Below are 21,592 nucleotides of genomic sequence, written 5' to 3'. Positions count from 1 at the left end.
TTATCTCCGGCTCTGTATCAAGCCTACTTTCGCGCTAAAAATTACAAAAAAAAGTATTTTTAATATTTGATTAAAATATAACCATTGCACTAATTTTTGGCATTCTTTGTGAGTAATTAGATTGTACCATAGACTCACTTTTAAGCTTTGAAACAATTAAAACAAATTATAAACAATGGAGATATCGTATATTTATTTTGCTGTTTCCTAACTTTTTTGCAAATGCTTTTTTGCTTTGCAAATTTTTTTAACGCATTCATTTTCAAGACCTATGAAATGCGCATTTTAGGTATTTTTTAAAATTAGAATATAATAAACAATTTCTAAGAAATGTTAATTTGTTTATAACAATTTTTTTTAAACATTTAAAGATTATTTATTCAAAAAAATGAAAAATTTATATTTTGTCGACAAAATATTAAATAGGCATCACACCTTTATAATCTTTCTAAGTTTGATCAATGTCTCATGATTATTTTGGTTGTTATTGCGACTGTAAATTGTTAATTAACAATTGAATTGTTGCTAAAATATTCGTTTCATTTTAACCGGCTTCTGAATTTATAATCTAAACCAAGAAAGTTTTTATTTCACCAAGTTATATAATAATTGATAAATAATTACTGTCCCAAAATATTTATTTGAAAATTCGAGATTTTGTTGGGAAAACCCACATTTTCCGAGGAAAATTTTCGTCGGAGCAAATCGGGAAAAACATGTCTCTATGTAGAATTAAATTGGGGTGAATTTTGCTTTAGTATTTTTGGTGTAAAGTTAAAATCTTCGGAGTTATAGAGCAATAATTGAAAAAAATACGATTTGTCGGCGCCATTTTGTTTATAAAAAAAGTAGCACACTATCTGTGGACTTTGCATACCTATATTAATAATATATAGGATCTTATAATTCGATTAAAGCAATAAAATTGCTGGTAAATAACCTTTCTTTGTACTTTACTAATAAGACCAACGTATTATAACTATTTTTTTTCAAAATTTAAAGATTATGCAAAAAAAGAAAAATTTATATTTTGTCGATAAAATATTAAACAAGCATCTCATCTTTATAATCTTTATAAGTTTGATCAATGTATCACGATTATTTTGGTTATTACTGCGATCGTAAATTGTTAATTAACAATTGAATTGCTGCTAAAATATTCGTTTAATTTTCACCAGCTTCTGGAATTACAATCTATACCAAGAAATCTTTAATGTCACTAAGTTATTTAATTATTGATTAATAATTACTTACCTAAAACTTTATTTGAAAATTATAGTTTTTGTTAGAAAAACCCGAATTTTCCAGAATTTAATTGCGGTGAATTTTTATTTGGGTGTTTTTGTTGTAAAGTTAAAATCTTCGGAGTTATAGAGCAATAATTGAATAAAATACGATTTGTCGGCGCCATTTTGTTTTTTTTGTTTTGTATAAAAAAGTAGCACACTATCTGCGGACTTTGCATACCTATATTATTAATATATAGGATCTTATAATTCGATTCCAGCAATAAAATTGCTGGTAAATAACTTTTCCATGAATTTTGCTAATTAGCCCAGAGTAACGTAACATCTGGGTTGCATTGACAGTTCTCCTTGACGTCCTTCTGAGTTGCTCTCATATTCAGTTGTCAGTTGGCCATTGAAATACAATATGTGAGGTTTTAATCCTACAAAAAAAATTCCAACCATGTGGGAAGATTCCTGTGTTGCCCTGGGTTATATCCAGCCATATCTGCAACATCCTTAAGCTATTATATCAACATCTAACATAACATAATTGCTTACATTTAAAGGGTTTTTACCCAAAACATTTTGGTTCCTCAGGCATGCTATTTTTTGCGAGTATGACCTCTTGTTTTTTAAACCTCTGTCAACTTATTGACTTTTTTTCTCTATACTTAATTTTAGCGCATTTAGAAACACTGCTGATGGATTTCTTAATCCGAATACGTTTTGTTTTAATGTGACCCTTACTTAGGGTGTTTTAAAATATACCTTTTACAAAAAACTTGATATTTTTGTGATTTATGGTATACAGCCAGCTACATGAAGTTTATTTTCCTCGTGGATTTTCAAGAATACTCTCTCAAAATTTCAGATTGATCAGGGCAAAATTACCAGAAATACAGCCTGTTGAATATCCCTATCTTGGACTTAACAGTTCAACAGCTGTTCTACTTCTCTTTTGTAAATAACTCCGCGATTCAAAAACCATCCCTTGCGCATCACTTTAGAATTTGACAAACAAAAAAGAAATTTAAAATAAAGGTTGTCAAAACTTTAAAGTGTTTTTCTCCAAACGGCTTTTTTCAATAGCGGTGGACATTGTAGCTCAAAAACTACTTGACCAAGCCACCTAAAATTTTGTATAGATTTTCTTTAGACATTTCGTGAGGTAACGCTGTCAAGATTGCTTATTTTTTGTTTAACAGGAATAAATATGTTGATTGTCACCCATTTTTATCTTTGCATTGTTTTTAACTCATTTAACAACTGGTACTTATTTCACCTGAACAATTTATTCCATTGGAGCAATTTTATTTGAGGTTTCCTTTTTCTTTCTTTAGCCAAAAAAAGGACAAAGAAGGAAAGTGTAGAATAACCTGTATTAGTCCAGGAACCGAAGCTTTTCACCTCGCAATTTTTACAGAATGGATCGATTTGCTTGAAAATTTGTGAATAAGTAGTGGATAATCCAAGGATCAAAATCTATATGACGCCGAAAGGCGCTTTTACCATGGAGGTGGTTACCACCTCATCTTAGGGGGTGGAAATTTTTTATTATATTTTGACCACAAAAGTTGATAAAAACTTTCATTTTAATCAAAAAATGTTCTATAAATTTTTTTGATAAAATTAATAGTTTTCGAGTTATTCACTATCGAAAGTGTTAGTTTTATATCGAAAAAATCAATGTTTTTCGATATTATACTCATTTACGATTCACTCAATTTTTGCCGTAGAATTTTTTTAAACCAACTTCTTGAGAAATAAATAACCTACAATTTCATATTTAAACATTTTTTCGTATCTCTGATGCTAATCTTTCTATTCTGAGGAAAATGGCATTTTTTACCAAACTACAAAAATTCGTTATTCGCTTTTAACTCCAGTTTTTTTAAAACTAATCATTCTCAGCCAGTCAAACTTCTGGAATCTATTAATAATACATAAATAAAGAAGTACCAATAAGGCCAATGACTAAAAACACCGCAACTTACATTATTATGCTTCCAATTGGATTGCTCCTTTTTTTTCAAAAAAATATATTGATTTTTTAAACGTAACTTTTTTATTTCTTATCCTAGAAAGTTTTTTAAAAAAGAATTTTGTAGGTTTTTACAAGATCTATAAGGCTATTAATATTAAATCCTTTTAAAATCCTCAGTCGCAAAAAAGTTGTCTTTGAAAGGGTTGGTAAAGGTGGTTTTTGCATGTTATTATAAGTTTTAATTGTCAATAGCTCACTCAATTTTTGCCGTAGAAAAATTTTTTGCAAACCAAGTGTTTGGGAATTAAATAAGCTACAATTTTATATTTAAATATTTTTTCGTATCTCCGATGCTAATCTTTCTATTCTGAAAAAAATGGCATTTATTACCATACTACAAAAATTCGTTATTCGCTTTTAACTCCATTTTTTTTTAAACTAATAATTCTAAGACGGTCAAACCTCTAGAAACTATTAATAATACATAAATAAAGAAAACCAAATAAGGTCAATGACTAATTTTAATTAGGGTGGTAAGTATAGGAAAGTTTCCGATCACTTTTTCGCTGAAAAAAAAATAGGGACTGACATTCTTTTTATTATAAGTCACTTAATTTTTGAGCTAGAAACTATTTTTTTTATTTCTGGAAATAGATATTTTTAAATACTTTAAATTAGTTTGAATAAGTTATCCTCGAAAAATGCATAGTTTTTCCGTTTTTTGACTTTGAAACTACAATATTTAGCATTTGAGGAAGAAGAGCTAACATATAATAAAGTAAAGTTCGATTACTATTATTGGTCTAAAAGAAAATTAAAAAAAAACGGATTTGTTTATTTCTTCAAAAGGTACATTTTTGTTAAGCAAAGTTGTTTTGATCAAACGATAACTTTTTGAGTTATTAGCAGAAAACTGATTAAAAACATTGATTTTTTTCGATATAAAACTAACAATTTCGATAGCGAATAAATCGAAAACTATTAATTTTATCAAAAAAATGTATAGAAAGGTTTTTGCTTAGAATTATTGTTTTTACCAATTTTTGCGGTCAAAATAAAATAAAAAATTTGGCAACCACCCCCATGGTAAAAGCGCTTTTCGGCCTCATATAGATTTTGATCCTTGAACTATCCACTAGTTATTCTCAAATTTTCAAGCAAATTGATCCATTCTGTAAAAATTGCGAGGCTTTCTCCCATTTTAAGCTTCATTACTTGGACTATATACATAGAATATTTTAAAATTTAATTCACAGATTAATTTGATTTGAATAATTTTTGTCATGCATCCTTTTCTAGGCTTTAACCAAATTTCAAATTTGAGGGACCACATGCGTACTCATAATGGCGAAAAGCCTTTTTTGTGTTCCACGTGTGGCAAAGGCTTTAATCAACTGGGAAATTTACGACAACACACAGTGAGACATAGCGGAATTAAAGCTCATTTGTGTAGTACATGTGGAAGTGGTTTCGCCAGTAAAGGAGAATTGGGTGCACATCTTAGAAAACATACTGGTAAGTTAAGAAAATATTTCATAGTAAGTAATCAATAATTTCAAGTTATCAGGTTTGTTTCATCACAACGAAGAACCGTCATGTAACCATCACGTTACTATAAAATCATGCGTTCTGTGTCTGTATATCGTGCGTTCCATGGGTTATTTTGTTTACTGTGCAGGACGGTGATTGTTACATGGACGGTTTCTCGTTGTGTTGGAACAACCCAAGTAGCACAATAAAATTTTAGTTTTATTTAAGGTTTATAAAGGTTTTATTGTGGTAACTAAGAAGATAATGGTTTTAAAGTTACCTTGTAGATATGCTGCCAGAACTTTAAAACTGTTAAGCCTTTGTCACTAGTTTTAAAGTATCTAATAAGAATATCAAATAAGACTAATTAATCTTGATAGATAATTTGTCTTACTGTAGTTTTAAAATCGTTTATTCTCAGTTCACGTTAAAACTAATCAGTTTTATGAAGAACTTCCGGACTGTTAGATTTTGTTAGATTCTAGTTTGTAACCTTTTAGTTTTATTGCAGTTTTAAAGATTCTCCTAATATGACTAATAAAACCTATTATTAAAACTACTTGATCTCAAGACTATTATGTCAGTAAAACATATGCCTTAAAACTATTTTTTTAGCTTTCTTTAAAGTTGCTTTCTTAAAAGCAATTAGTAGGCTATATTAAAACCAAACGCTCTTAACTGAATCAATTTGGTTATCGTAAAGACTAAACTATGCTTCTTGTTAGAAACAATAAAACTAAACTCATCCCCTCTTATTTCATGTCCAAAATGGTCGGCCATTTGTTTTAGATCGAAACAGTGGTGCAGTGTGTTGTAAAAAGTGGAAGTATAGTTAGTATGGAAGAAATAAGTCGCAAGTACTTAAAATATAAACGAACTGGTCAGTTTAAAAGAAAAATACAACACACAGCACTCCGACGCCTCGATTTTAGGTTAGATTCACATTAAAACTGAGTGGCATTATTAACAGTAGCATTAAAACTAAACGGTTTTAATTCCAAGGCAACCTTGCTTTTATATAGGATATATGCTCTTGGAAAGGTATAAAATAAAACCATTTGATCTTAACCATTCTCTGTCGATAGACTAAATAGTTTTATTTTGATTTCGGCCATATTGCTTTCTGGAGATGCTGAAAGCCATGATAGATTACAATGTAAGGCTTACATAAACATTATAAATAAGCGACTTAAAGACATAAATTCGATTTATTTTAACATTAAAACATTAAAATTGTAGATAAAATTATTTTTCTTTCAAATTAATATCTTTCGGATTCAAGTTTTTTTTATTCATTTTTATTTTTTAATCGCCAAAAGTCACAAATTTTAGGGCGCGTGAGTTATTTAGACATATTTTTGTTAACATTATCAATAAAGTTGGGTGCGCAAGTGTTTTTCTATATTGACAGTCTAAAATAACCAAGTACTTTTTATTATTTTATGGCTACAAATACGTATCTACCTATCATAACTCATGTAAAAATTTGTTGGCCTATATGGAAGTATGTGGGTTTAAAGAATTATTTAATATGGTAAATTGTCTTTAAAAGTCTACATTTAAGAAACCTTTTAAGTTTGCTATAAAACTGCCTGCACTGAAAGTGTATTTTACATGGTTTTAAAGGCACCTTCACAGCAGCTTTAAAACCAGTAGCAAACTAAGTTTTAAGAAGGTTTTTATTTTTGGCTTAATTGACCTTTTTCAGAGTGGCCCCTTTTATGCTGAAAGCGGTTTTATTGCAACCTTAAGGTTTACTTAAAAACCAAATGGTTTTAATTTTAGTTTTATTCTACAGTTTTAAAGCATCCTTAAAAGACTTAATAAACCCGTTCGGTGCTACTTGGGAGGTCGTTTCATATTTGATTCACTCACGTATAACAGCAATCTAGTTGAGAAAGACAGTATTAATTGATATATATGTCCTCTATTCGCTTTAGGTGCCAGGCCGTTTGTATGTCAGGTGTGCAATCACGGCTTTACCACGTCGAGTTCACTCACGAAACACAAACGAATTCATTCTGGCGAGAAACCATACGAATGTGATACCTGTAAAATGAAATTTTCAAGATCTGGTATACTGGCTAGGCATAAAAGGACTCACACTGGAGAAAAGCCTTATAAATGCAAGGTAAGCGATCTTTTTTACCATTACAGTCGAACCCGCTTATTGGAATACCTGTTAAAGGAATATCCCTCTTTAAGGAATAGAAATTTGAGGTCCCGAAACGTTTCTACCAGGCACCAATCATCGGTTATTAGAATAACCCAGTTATAGGAATAATTTTGCTTGGCACGAAGGCTATTCCAATAAGCGGGTTCGACTGTATATCCGATGTGAAGTATGCACGTGCCTCTCTTTATCGGGAACAATGAATTTGAAATAATTCCCTGGTTATAAAATAATTGTTTATGTAAATTACTTATTAACCCACGTACGATACATTTCACGGACACAAAGCTTCATCTTTCAATACATTTGAACATATAAAACTATTTAAAAATATTTTTAATTCACCAGTAGAACTTTTCTACATTTTTAACAATAATCTGCCAACCTTGTAATACACTCCTGGCCAAAAAAATCCAGGCACCTTAAAAATGGGTCATTTTTGATGTCTCGAATCTCCTAAACCTGTTTTCCGATTTTAGTGATTTTTTAATATGTTATAGCTTTATTCTTTATGAATCTCGATGTAGTAATATTGTTGCTGAACAAGTAAATGTCATTGGATACAGGGTGTAACACTAATACTGTATTTTTTTCACAAAGTCTGGAACAACCTGTGGAATATTTTAGCATTTAATAAATATTGTCATCATGAAGAGTTGGAATATAAAACTGAACATATTCAAGCCACTACAGTACACATAAAAACTAAAACTTTTAAAATAAATATAAGTTCAATATACTGCCCACCTAAACATTCCATTAAAAAAGAGCAGTATAATGAATTCTTGAAAAGCTTAGGGGAAAGGTTCATTATTGGAGGTGACTTCAATGCAAAGAACACACACTGGGGCTCTAGAATCACTACTACTAAGGGAAAGGAGCTTTTGTTAGCCATTAAAGAACAGAGGTGTGAAGCACTATCAACTGGTAGACCAACCTACTGGCCTACGGATAGAAACAAGACCCCTGATTTAATAGACTTCTTTATTATTAAGAATATTTCAACTAATTTCATAGACATTGATGACTGTTGGGACTTAAATTCTGATCATTCCTCTATAGTACTAACCATGAGTGACAGGATTATTAAAAAACAAAGTAACCCCACATTAACAAATAAATGGACGGATTGGGATAGTTTTAAGCTAAGCCTTGAAGAGAGAATAAATCTAAGTGTACCAATACAAAACGCAGAGCAATTAGATAAAGAAGCAGAATTGTTGGTGAACAATATCCAGCAAGCAGCATGGGAAAACACTCCTACGCTGAAACCTAGGCTAAAAGGAAATAATTATCCAAAGGAAATAAGGAACATGATAATTGAAAAAAGAAAACTGAGAAGAATCTGGCAACAAACAAGGTCTCCTCAAGATAAGACTAAACTAAATCGTGCAAGTCAACAACTCAAAAGAACTATCCTACAATTAAAGAATGACTCGATTAATTCTTACTTACAGGAGCTAACAGATGACGGTAGTACAGATTATTCCTTATGGAAAGCTACTAAAAGACTGAAAAGACCTATTATGCACTCTCCTCCGATTAAACTAGAAAATGGTAACTGGGCCAGAAGTAGTGCACAAAAAGCAGAGCTATTTGCCATACATCTTGAAAATACATTCAAACCAAATGAACCTCAAGGGGATGAAGAAAGATGGGAGGAACCTGTTCAATTAGAGGAAGAAATTCGGCTAACTACACTAAAAGAAGTACTTGAAGAAATAAGGGAAAATATTAATCCGAAGAAAGCTCCGGGCTATGATCTAATTACGGGTGAGCTGTTAAAAAATCTTCCCCGAAGAGCTATCGTAAAATTAACAAACCTCTTTAACGGTGCATTCAGATTAAAATATGTACCAATGATATGGAAGATGGCGGAAGTCATTATGATTCCTAAACCAGGAAAACCAGCACATGAGGTTTCGTCATACAGACCGATATCTCTGCTTCCTGTAATATCGAAGCTGTTTGAGAAACTGCTCCTTAAGCGAATAAAACCAATTATTGAAGCAAGGAATTTGATACCGACACATCAATTCGGATTTAGAAATAAGCATTCAACAATTGACCAGGTGCACAGAATCACAAATATTATCGAAAGATCCCTAGAAGGAAAGAAAGTCTGTTCAACTGTATTTCTTGATGCTGCACAGGCTTTTGATAAAGTCTGGCATGAACGTTTAACATACAAACTAAAATGTTTTTTACCTATTCAGTACTCAAAACTTTTACAGTCATACATAAAAGGACGACATTTTAGAATTAAGCAAGAAGACTGTTTTTCAGACTTAAAAGAAATTAGAGCAGGTGTTCCACAAGGCAGTGTGTTGGGTCCGGTCCTATACCTACTATACACGTGTGATATACCTGTACTGGAAAACAACACAGTTGCCACCTTTGCTGATGATACAGCTATTCAAGCAGTAGGGACGACAAGTGAAGAGGCGACCAGCAAGGTCCAAATAGCAGTTAACCAAATCTATAAGTGGACACAAAAATGGAGAATCAGGCTAAATGAAGATAAATCTGTCCATGTTAATTTCACCAACAAAAAAATACAATATATACCAGTTATAATCAGCAATATCCAAGTACCATGTGCAGATACTGCTAAGTATTTGGGTATAACATTAGATGCAAAACTACGCTGGAAGGTGCACGTTAAGAAAAAAAGGGAAGAACTAAATATAAAATATAAAAAAATGTATTGGCTAATTGGAAGAAACTCCACACTGTCGATGCATAATAAGTTACTAATTTACAAACAAATATTGAGACCTGTATGGACTTATGGATGCCCACTATGGGGGTGTACTAGACCAAGTAATATAACAGTAATACAAAGATTCCAGAACAAAATACTAAGAAATATTGTAGATGCTCCTTGGTATGTTACAAACAGTGATCTCCATAAGGACCTAGGAATGGAAACTGTGGAAATAATCATCAAGAAGATGGCAGGAAGTCACGAGCAACGACTTCACATGCACGAGAATATTGAGGCAATCCAGCTCCTCGATACTACTGGGCAAGTTAGAAGACTGAAGAGGACAAAACCTTATGAACTAGTTTAAGTGATAGGTGATAGTGAAAAGCAGAGCATAGTGCTTGTGCGCGTTAGTGTGTATGTTAGAATAGTGCACTATCTTGTTAGGTTAGATAAGAGACGCTATAGGGCAAGCTCTTAATTTTAAGGAACAGTAATAATTTAGGTTAGATTAAAATTGCTCATTGGTCAAGTATGACCAGATTGTAATTGTAATAATCATCATCGTAGTGATGATTATGGGAAAAAATATTAAAATTAAAACTCAATTGTAGCCTTAGGCTTTCTTAACATTCTGTTTTTGACTCATTCACTTATGTTGGATAATAAAAAAGTTAGGTGCTTTAACAACTAGCCATGTTCTTCATCAACACAGGGTGTTTCTTAATAAGTGCGACAAATTTTAAGGGTTAATTCTCCATAAAAAAATAATGACAGTTTGTTTTATAAACATATGTCCGCAAATGCTTCGTTTCCGAGATACAGGATGTTGAGATATGCAAATGAAATTTGGTAAGTTTTAAGAGGTAGTTGTTTCACATTTTTTGACATACAACTAAAAATTTTATATTCACCATTGGCATGCATACAGGTAATATGACCCATATGCACGCCAATGGTGAATATAAAATAAATAAATCGTTAGTGTGTAAGAAAAAATTCAACATCCTGTATCTCGGAAACGAAGCATTTGCAGACATATGTTTTTAAATCAAACGGTCATTATTTTTTCATGCGGAATTACCTCTTAAAGTTTGTCGCAATTATTTAAAATCACCCTGTATTGATGAACATGGCTAGTTGTCAAAGTACCTAACTTTTTCATTATCCAACATAAGTGAGTGAGTCAAAAAGCAGAATGTTAAGAAAGGCTAAGGCTACAATTGAGTTTTAATTTCAATATTTTCTAAATGCTAGAATATTTCACAGGGTTGTTAGAAAACCGACCATAGAATTATAAATGTCTAAATATTTATATTGTCAAAGGCCACTTTCAAAACTTCCGCCCTCTCCAAAAAAAGTTGGAAACAAGCAACGCCACGCTACTCTCTCTCTCTCTCCGCATTTTTCACCGTTTGTAAGTTATCTTCTCGTCTAATAGTTAATGTTTTATTCTCTCTCATTTAAATATCTCAAGAGCAAAGTAGTTTTAGCAAGTTAAGTGTTTATTTTTTATAGTTTTCATATTTAAAATTAAATCAGTACATTCAATTAAAATCAGTGCAGTGTATAATTTCACCTCCGTAAAAAATAGGAAACTGAACCAGTCGCCACACACCGCAAATCCTGTAAATCTGTAAGTACTTACAATACTTATCCTCAAATTCGACAGGTCGTCACGAGGGTTTGACGCTCTAGGAGGAAATTTGTGGCATAACCCCCGCATTTCCCCCCTACAGGGTGTTGGGAACTTTCAGGAAAAAACCCAGTATTATTGTTACACTCGGTATACAATGACATTTACCTGTTCAGCAACACTATTACTACATCGATATTCTTAGAGAACAAGGCTATAACATATTAAAAAAATCACTAAAATCGGACAACAGGTTTAGGAGATTCGAGACATCAAAAATGACCCATTTTTAAGGTGTCCCGATTTTTTTGGCCAGGAGTGTATATAAAATAAACGACACAGTCGTAAACAGTGTAGTGTTTCATGTGCATAGAAGACATATGTAGTTTTCATAAAACACTTTCCAAACACATAGTACATTCTTTCACGGTTTTTGCTCTAAATTTTAAAGAACCGCTTGGATTGACATGAAATTTGGCATACGTATAGTTTACATGTCAAAGAAAAAAAGTAATTATTGTGCCGATGTGTGCTTTTGCCCTGGGGGTGACTTTCACCCCCTTTTGGGTGTGAAAAAATATATGTCCAAAATAAGTCCGGAAATGGATAAACTGACTTTTTAAGTAACTTTTGTTCTATAGAGCGTTTTCGCCAAGTCAACACTTTTCGAGTTATTTGCGAGTGAATATGTTCATTTTTCAACAAAATAACTACATTTTTAGACGGTTTTTCGGAAATAACTCAAAAAGTAAGTATTTTGTCGAAAAAACGTTCTTAGCAAAAATATAGTCTATAAAAAAGTAAAAAAAAAATGGTGTACGCGTTAGGTCTCTGGATCTCGTAGAACCAGAGTTATAGCCAATTAAAAATAGATTCATATTCACCAAATTTCAAATGAAATATTTCGACGTGAAATATCCAAAAAATTAAGCCCCTTTTTAGGAAAACCCATATAACTTTTTTAAAGTGTTTAAAAAAAGCTTTATTTCTGTTTTTACAAAAAGTTTCTAGCATTAAATTTAATTAAGTTACGCTCAAAATAAAGTTGGTCCCTTTTGTTTTGGCAAAAAAAAATCGGGAAGACCACCCCCTAATTAGCAACTTAAATGAAATTAATCGTTACGGCTCCACAAATTATTTTACTTAGGTTGTGTTTTTATGATCTGTAAGTTTCATCGATTCAAAGTGCTTATTTTTGAAAAAAATTGGTTTCGAAGTAAAATTTTTAAAAATTTAAATTTTGAAAAATATTTTTTTTTTTCAAAATAACTTAAAAATTGTTAGAGATATCAAAAATCTCGAAAAACAAAAAAAGTCAGCATTGGTTTTCTGAATATCATGTATTTTTTTGTTTTTCTGTTAGACAAAAATTGATTAAGATTTGGTGTTTCTAAATTTGCATACATTCGTGATCAGTGACTCGTTCAACCCCTTTTAACTACAGCCCTTTCAATAATAAGGATTTTGAACCGATGAAACTTACAGATCATATAAACAATACATACACGAGTCAAGAAACTTGTGAAGTCGTAACGATTAAGTTCATTTAATATACTAATTAGGGGATGATTTTCTCGATTTTTTACCAAACCAAAAAGGGACTAACTTTATTTTGAGTGTAACTTGTTTACTTTTGATGCTAGAAATTTTTTTTATAAAACAAAAATGAAGTTTTTTTTAAACACTTTAAATAAGTTATAATGAGTTTTCCCCGAAATGTGCTTCATTTTTGGTTATTTCACGTTAAAGTATTCCATTTGGAATTTGACGAATATGAACCTATTTTTCATTAGCTATAACTCGGTATAGAGACGTGACATATACACCATTTTTTAAAAAATTTTACAGTCTATATTTTTGCTAAGAATGTTTTTTCGACAAAATACTTACTATTTGGGTTATTTGCGAAAAACCGTCTAAAAGCGTGGTTATTTTGTTGAAAAAATGAACATATTCACTGCCAAATAACTCGAAAAGTATTGACTTGGTGAAAAAACTCTATAGAACAAAAGTTACTTAACGACGTTCTACACTTTCGGCAAAGAATTAAGAATTTGCATGAAATTTTAGTATGTTATAGTTTACTTCAAAAAGCTAAGACTTGATTTTTTAAAAATTGTTTTACCGTGCCGTTTAATTACTATTAAGGGTCAAAGTTAAGTTTTAACATGGGCTCTTATGGGAATTCTTAAAAAGTTAATAACTTTTGCCCCAAATTTACGATTTTTAATTATTTGTGCTTAAATGAAAGGTTTTTTTGTAAGGAATAACATATTAAAAAATGAGGATTGTTTACCGTACCATTTATTTTTAATTTATTTATTATAATGAATTCCGTAATTTATTCCGTAATTTCCGTAATTTATTATAATTTATTTTTATAAAGTATTCAATACTGAAACATATGATTTGAGTATTCTGCTATAAATGCATTGTTACCAACTTTCGCTTGCATATAAGTTTCCCCCCTTTCCTCTGAGAGGCATACCCCGGAACGAAGGTGTAGAACGTCGTTAAAATTAGCCAGTTTATCCATTTCCTGACTTATTTTGGACGAATATTTGTTCACCCTCAAGAGGGGGTGAAAACCACCCCCAGGGCAAAAGCACATATAGGCACAATATCACTTTTTTTTCTTTGACTTGTTAGCTATGTTTATGCCAAATTTCACGTCAATCCAAGCGGTTCTTTAAAATATAGAGGTTTTGCAATATTTTACCGTTAAAGAATGGACTAACAAAGTATAAATTGAGACGTTGACCATACAACATCTCTGTTGGCAAATCCATCAAAGGTTTATTGTCCACTGCATTTACTCCACGTGCTCTCCAATTAAAAGAATAGTAATCAATTAAAAGTTGTGTAGTGCCCCTTTTGTGTATCAAAGTGTCAGAAGTTTTTCCCATCGTTTCCTGGTAGCCTAGATCTCAGGGTTGCCACATCCTCACATCTCTACATTCAGGATCTGTGTTGATAGTGACTTAAATTGACAATAATCCACATAGACATTCGAAAGATTGACGGTAACTAGTGAGTAATATTGTAGCACCAGAATTCTGTTTGTTTATTTTGTTTCTATTTATGCTCTGGTTTGGATAGCTTTTTGAACCATTAGTGTTTAAGACATTCCTATATTACAGGTAAGATTTCTCATATTTGTATCCAGCAACCTATTTTATACTCTCTCTCTCATCCTAGGACATTCTTCATGTTTGTCTTATTGTGTAGATATTATAAATAGGCCATTCAACGCTCATTTTAGGCCATTCAATTTTGTAGCTCATTCAACGCTCCGCTATCAATAAACACGAGATCAGTATGGCCTTCGAATGAAATGCCTGCCCAAAACATTACCGAATTTTCTCCAAATGTAACACGTGCTCGTCGAACACAAGCAGAATATCGTTCCCCATGTCTTCTGTACGTTTTGGTGCGACCGTCCGAGCCATACAGAACCATCCAGGACTCATCACTAATGCTCGTGATCTCGAGCTTAAAGTCCACCCGTGAGCATTTTAAAAACGGTTTTGGATTGCTCTAGCCGTAAAGAACCGGTTTTGCAAAGAAGGGCGTTGTAAAGAACAGTCTTCTCTGACCATCGTGATTTCTCTCGGACCTGATCCTGGTCGTCGTTCGTGAGATTCAGTCTCTACGAATCGTTGGTACGTTTTTGGACAATACCGCGACTGACTTCAAGCTGTCTGGCCACCTTTCTTTGACTCGTTCCATTACCAATGAAAGTAATAATTTGAACAGATCTGGTAAATCTCTCAGCCATAGTTTTAAATTTAAAAATTGTACAAGTTCACTCTTTGAACAACTGTACAGTAATGAAAATTTTTTTAAAAACAGGACAGCCAGATTTCAAGAAAAACATTTCACAATATGTACATTCTCCGAAGTTGTAAAACTGATATCAATTCTGCAAACTTATTACCCTGAATTGGCCTATCGGCACCGTTTGGAGGTGCCTAGGTGTGTTTCTGTGTTGTGGGAGTTTAGTTACATCAGAATAAATTGCATAAACTTAAAATTGAAAAATTGTTTTAAAATTCTAAGTGGTTTCTTTTTAATGACGCGCAGTGTATATGTTACCGTAAAAACCCGATTTCAGTTAAAACCCGAATTTACTAGGAAAAACTAGTTTTAACTATGGGCTTTAGACAACTCTAGTTTTAACTAGTGAAAACTAGAACTATAAAATATTTTCAGTTAATTCAAGTTGACACTAAACATAATTCAGTCAAAACTAGTTTTTACTAAACTTTCCAGTAATTTCCAGATTCAAATCAGTAAATAATTTGCTACCGCGGTTGTTTGAAAATAATTGTTCTAAAACGTAAAATACTGGATAAGATCATAAACGTAAAAAATGCCAGTCCTTTTGACCACGTTGTTGTGCTATTATCTTGCATCCAGGCTGCTAACATTTTCTCGACTTGGTTAGCTCGCTCGACTGAACCTTGACTCTTGCTGTACCTTGTTTTTCCATGAATTAATTTTGCCTCAGGCCAGTATGACATTACCTCATTTATCGCCGCCGCCTACGAAAAGTATAACTCCGAAAAATCCCGTTAAGAGTAGAACTTTCAATGAACGCCGCGAAAAATATTATTTTCGATTATATGATTGTGTAAATTATAATCCCTAATAAAGTGTTAGCGAAGAAATTTATTTTTTGAGGAGTATCCGCAAAAAACATAATTTCTGTTTGTGGGTCCACGAAAATTATAATTACTAAAAAGTTCTCACAACTAATTGTTTTCGTCGGCAGAAACAGAAACAGAAAGGGTTTTCGTCGGCATCTATTATGAACTAAATCTTTTCGTTATAAAAATTTGGGAAGGTATAATCTTCGCGGACACGCATATAAAAAAAATTGTATCGCCAACACTTATCAAAGAGTTATTATTTTCACTGGAAATGTATTAGGAATCACATTAATCATAGATACCAGCGTTATAGCTGCATTAACGAACTCACGGCCATTATTGGAATGTAAAATGCATGGTGCGCCAAAAGTCAAGAATGTATCCGTTAATCGATAAGCAACTTCTGCCGCCCTCTTACTTTGTAATGGTCTCAATAAAACAAATTTTGTTAAATTGTATTGATAAACCATATTAAACTTATAGCTGTGATCCTCTTGTGATTGCATATCCATCAAATCTACCTAACAGTGACTATTCATTTCTGAATGCAATATAGGTTTCGACACAAGAAACTCGCTTCGCTTCGCAACTTCGCTTTACTCTTCTTCCGTTAGCAGGTTTTATACATTGATATAAAATTATTGAACATATCAATTATCATATTTGCGTATTTTCTGGCGGTTTCAGTCTTTAATCTATCTCAACCTCCATGACCCATAGCAACGTGGGCTGCTTCAATTATGTCAAAAATGTCTTCAGCAGGTACATAATATTTGATGGGTTCAGTTCCATATAGAAGCCAACTTTTTTATTTCGCCAACTTCAACAATTCTAAATCGTTTTTTGGCAGACAATTATTCCGCATCTTGTACTTCGGCCATTAATTTATTATAAATGCTTTTAGTCGCAACATTGTAGTGACTTTCTTTCTTCTCGCTCTGTTCCTTCTGTAAAATCTTTTCCAAAAAACGTTATTTCCACGTTCTTATATCTACTCTCAACCTGATCTTCGACATTATCACTCACGGTGAATAATACACTGTAGTGTAATATAACCAATAAAAACGATGCGGAAAAATCAACAGTTACACAACTAGTTTGTTACCAACCAGCCGCCTTCGTCACTAACCCTATCCCGAACAAGTCAAATCGTATTATTTGTCTCTTCTCGCAACGATTTTAACTGGTATTCGCTAGTAATTCCAGTAAAAACTAATTTGAACTAGTATAAACAAACTATTCTAAATGAAATGTGTTGGGGAGTTTTAGTTTTAACTGAATTTAGCAGTCAAATCTAGTTTTGACTAGTTAATAACTAGAATTGTATAAGGCGCATAGTTAAAACTAGTTTTTCCTAGTAAATTCGGGTTTTAACTGAAATCGGGTTTTAACGGTAACATCATATACGTCAATGTAAAACTACATAAATATCTAAATGTCCGAAAGAGTAATTGTAGTTCAATTATGTATATGTTTTAGTTTTGTGACAAGGCTTTCTCACAGTCTAACGACCTCACCTCCCACCAAAGAATCCACACCGGCGAAAAGCCGTTCATATGCGACGAATGCGGCCAAGCGTTTAGACAAAGTTCGGCGTTGAAGACGCACAAAAAAACTCACGTTGAGAAGAATCCATCAGCAGTGCCTTCTACTTTGGAAAAAATCGACAAAGCTGCATGCGTCGTTGAAGCCAAACCGATATTCCTAACGGGGATTTTAAATACGGAGTTTTTGCCGGGTTTTTAGTGTAGATTTGACAACGTTGAGATTTGAATTGAAGTGTTAACTTCCAGTTACTACTTTTTCTACTTTCAGTACTCATCATTCATTTTTAACCGAGGAAATGGACATTACGTTACTTAGAATAAAAAATTAAATTTATTTTATTGATAAAGTTCAACAGTTTGACTTTCGTACATCATTCTATAACTTAAAGCGGGTTAACATTAGGAGAGAGTCAGCTATTGGTGCGCACCTAAGGTTAATTCAGGATATTTCACAAACTTGAAACATTTCAGTTTTCAAATTTTTTGAAGATATACTTCAAAGGCTTAGGTAGGTATATTGGTAGGTACCTCATTTAATGAATGGTTGAACAGTAGAAGAATGAGAGGCGAAATTTCCAATTAGTGTAATGCGCACAATTACCCGACCTATTCGGCTAATGGTGCGCATATGTCGGACAACTGTACGCAATAATAGAACGTAAAAATGACCTTCGAAAATGTAGTTATTGAACATAAATATTAAAGGCACAAACAAATATACGGAAAACGATAAGAAACCAAGTTACAGATATTTTTAAAAAATCTAAGTATTGCAGACTATCCTGTCGTATACACATGGCTTGAGACCATTGACAATATATCGAACACTTGTATCATACCTCGTCTTTTTTTGCTACCATCACCGCAATACACAGAAGTCATTTTGATCTGACACGAGATCGTCCAACTCATCATCATGGCATAGTTTACTTTCTGAAATAACTTCGAAGCTGTTGTGTTAAAAAATTTTCCTTTTTTGTACCTTTTTTCAATTTCGTGATTTTCTCTTTGCCCTTTTCTCTACTTTGGCGGTTATTTAACGCTTGTTTACCTTTTATGGCGCAGTCACAAAACGTAAAAAATGCCTTTATATACCTTGCCGGCTAATGGTGCGCAATGCGCACCATTAGACGACGTTACACTTCACCACATAACACAAAATTTGATAAAAACAAAAAAGAATCGAGCAAAACTAACTATATCAGTGTTTAAAATGGTAAATAAATAAAGGATATAAGTTCTATATAAACTATATTTCTGTCAAGAAAAAAGTTATCGCTTATTTTCTCAGATACGCAAACAATATCATACTAAGCGAAAACATGTAAACGATAACTGCCAACCGGTAAAGTATCTCCCGACGTTCGTTTGTGTCGGATAGATATGGCAGTTGCTACTAGATGGCCCGACAATATAGTTTTTGCAATTGTATTAAATAGGAGATTAGAAACATTGATGCGCACAATTACCCGACGCGCACAATTAGCCGACTCTCCCCTACTAGTGAATAACGAACGTGGCTCACGCTTACGTAGTTCACTCTTGCTACACAACTAATGTAAACAGATGTTCGTGCAGCACGATTGTCTCACGAATGGTCTACGCCACGCTACGTTAGACATTAAACATGTTAAATAATTTCACGCTCGAAAGACAGTCGTAGATAGGTTGTATTTGATTAAGCACGAGCTTTCACCCTCAAAAATGAGCGCCTGAATAAACGGGAAACCGTTAAATGTTGGATTTATGGAAGCAATCCTGTACTCTGGAATGATTATGACGCAAGGTATAAAAAAAACCGCACGAAACGCAGCAGTAGAAAGAATTGTTGCTCGGCTTATAATTGAAAATTGTACAGCAAAACATGTACACTAAAGAAATAATAGCTATTATTTCGCAGGTTGTAATAGTAGCCTCTAGTACAAATGATGATGCCATATCAACTGTTAACACATAAAACTCTCGTGCCCAGTGTAAACACAATAACGTTTCTCACGAAACGTATTGCACAGAAGCGTAGATTACGCTTGTTTTTAGTGTGAACCACGTTCGTTATTCACTAGTAATGTAAACCCGCCTTTAAGTTTACTGTGGAAAAGTCACTTTAAAAGATGTAGTGGAAAGTGTAGGATGATTCTATACAAAACTGTTACCCAGGTTTCAAATAAACCTATAAATTTCAATAAAATGTCAAGTTTTGTCACTTAAATGTACTTCAGTAAACTTTAATGGTAAAAGTAAAGTGAATTAAGTGCATAAGTAAACTTAAGTGAATTAACATCCGGACCTGACAACTTTGGATTACATATTTAATTTTGGTACAAAAAGGATATTTTTAAGGTCCATTTGATTTAATGGTGAAATCGAAATACTGTACTGATTGTCCGCTTGAGATTAATGATAGTTGTCAAATATCCATTTCCAAACCATGATAAATTGTAAGGCAGTTAACTGTCACTTAACACGTTGACGGACAGAACGTCTATAGACGTCTAATTTCCATTGATGTAATGTGACACAACGTCTATAGACGTTGCATTTTTCGCTATTCTACTTTGCAAAATACATATTGGGACCGTGCAAGTTCGGAAAAGCGGCACCTGGTTTCATAGCTCGGCAACTTTTTTCGCACTTTTAATTATATTTGCCAATCATATTCGTCCTCGTTGCTGGATAATTGTCAAGGCCGTAGCCCAAAAAAAATTATAAGAAGAAAAAGAAAATTATAAGAAGAAAAGTTTAGGTTATGTTATTAAAAGATAAACAATTGTATGTAGTAAATAAAATTAGTTACTAAAATTCAGTACTGCAAGCAAAATACAGTTAATTAAATATACTTATATATAATAATTGCATATCATATCAATATTGTGAGCAACATATAATTGCTCTTCTTCAATGACAGTAGGTATGAAATATACGTCAATTTGACAATTTCAGTTGATAATATGAATTATTTAAGAAAGTTGCAAGATTTTTTCGCTATTAGCGCACGATCGTTTCTCGTATTCCCTCCAAGTACTTGCACACCGCGAATAGTGTCACAACACTTGCTTATACATTTGACGCAGTGTCCGTCAACGTGTTAAAAAAAACTATTATTGGTTTATGATTAGAACTAAAGAGTCACCGTATGTGTTTTTATCTCACACTTCGTCAAAGTTTGTCTACTTTTATAAGTTACGTACTGAAGTATAATTAATCATTTTGTTAATCTTAAATTAAAATTGAAACTTTTGAATATATTTGAAAATTTTTTTAATGAACGATTCTCTAAAATTATTTTAATTTGATTTTTAATATGGTTAAAGTATTATTGTAATTTTAAGTTAAAGAATTATATTTTAATGTTATTGTAAATAAATAATTTTGTTAAAATGGTTTTTTTATTTCAATAAAGACTGATCAATCAAATGATTAGACACATATATAATTATGTAGCAGTTGCAGGATGATATTGACAACACGAGAAACGATATATGTAAGTAAGTATTCTCCAGTTTCTCCAAAATATTCACCAAGATTATATGAACCACAGCGAAAGAACTCTTATTATATGAACCACAGCGAAAGACTAGATCTTATTTTACTAACAGTAACAAAGTTAGTCATTAAATTACATTTTTTTTATTAACTCCCAGTATATTTACAATCTGCCACATATCATATATAATATTAAAGGACAATAAGTAAATGATCGGATATTTACATTGGACATGTAGGAAATATTTCCAGTGAATTATTTCCTTTACATAATTAACCTATTTATTTAAAACCGTTATTTGTTTGTTATTCTGAGTACACTTAGTTAAACTTGCTTATCAGGTCCGTTGGTTTAAATTTTTTTAAGCGGCGCACTTCACCTATGGTGTTAAATAGATCACTCGCGAGGGGGTTCACATGCGTATTCACTCTATCCCGTTATTTTTCACTATGCCGTTTTATTTCACTTTTGATGGTGGGGATTTCTAAGTCTCTTTCTATTGCTGTATTTGGCACGTACCAGGTGGCATTGACTATTATTCTTAAAACCTTATTTTGGAACCTTTGAAGTATTTCTAAGTTTGAATGTGACGCTGTGCCCCATAGCTGGATTCCGTATGTCCAGATTGGTTTTAGAATTTATGTATATAC

The 21,592-nt window shown here is 32.4% G+C and overlaps 1 protein-coding gene across 1 annotated transcript in view; it reads left to right on the top strand.

Moving 5' to 3' along the window:
• Positions 1–20,836, top strand: part of LOC114349450 (zinc finger protein OZF-like) — a 36,401-nt gene extending 15,565 nt beyond the window's left edge. The window contains exons 4-6 of the mRNA XM_028299830.2: positions 4,513–4,728; positions 6,684–6,874; positions 17,391–20,836. Of these exons, the coding sequence (XP_028155631.1) occupies positions 4,513–4,728; positions 6,684–6,874; positions 17,391–17,657 (674 nt within the window). The 3' untranslated portion in view covers positions 17,658–20,836. The remainder of the gene's footprint in view (positions 1–4,512; positions 4,729–6,683; positions 6,875–17,390) is intronic.
• Positions 20,837–21,592: the final 756 nt, after the last annotated feature.

The sequence above is a fragment of the Diabrotica virgifera genome, chromosome 6, assembly GCF_917563875.1.
Source record: "Diabrotica virgifera virgifera chromosome 6, PGI_DIABVI_V3a".
In the NCBI taxonomy this organism is placed as follows: domain Eukaryota; kingdom Metazoa; phylum Arthropoda; class Insecta; order Coleoptera; family Chrysomelidae; genus Diabrotica; species Diabrotica virgifera.
The sequence above is the reverse complement of the archived record's forward strand: the minus strand, read 5'-3'. Positions and strand labels throughout refer to the sequence as shown.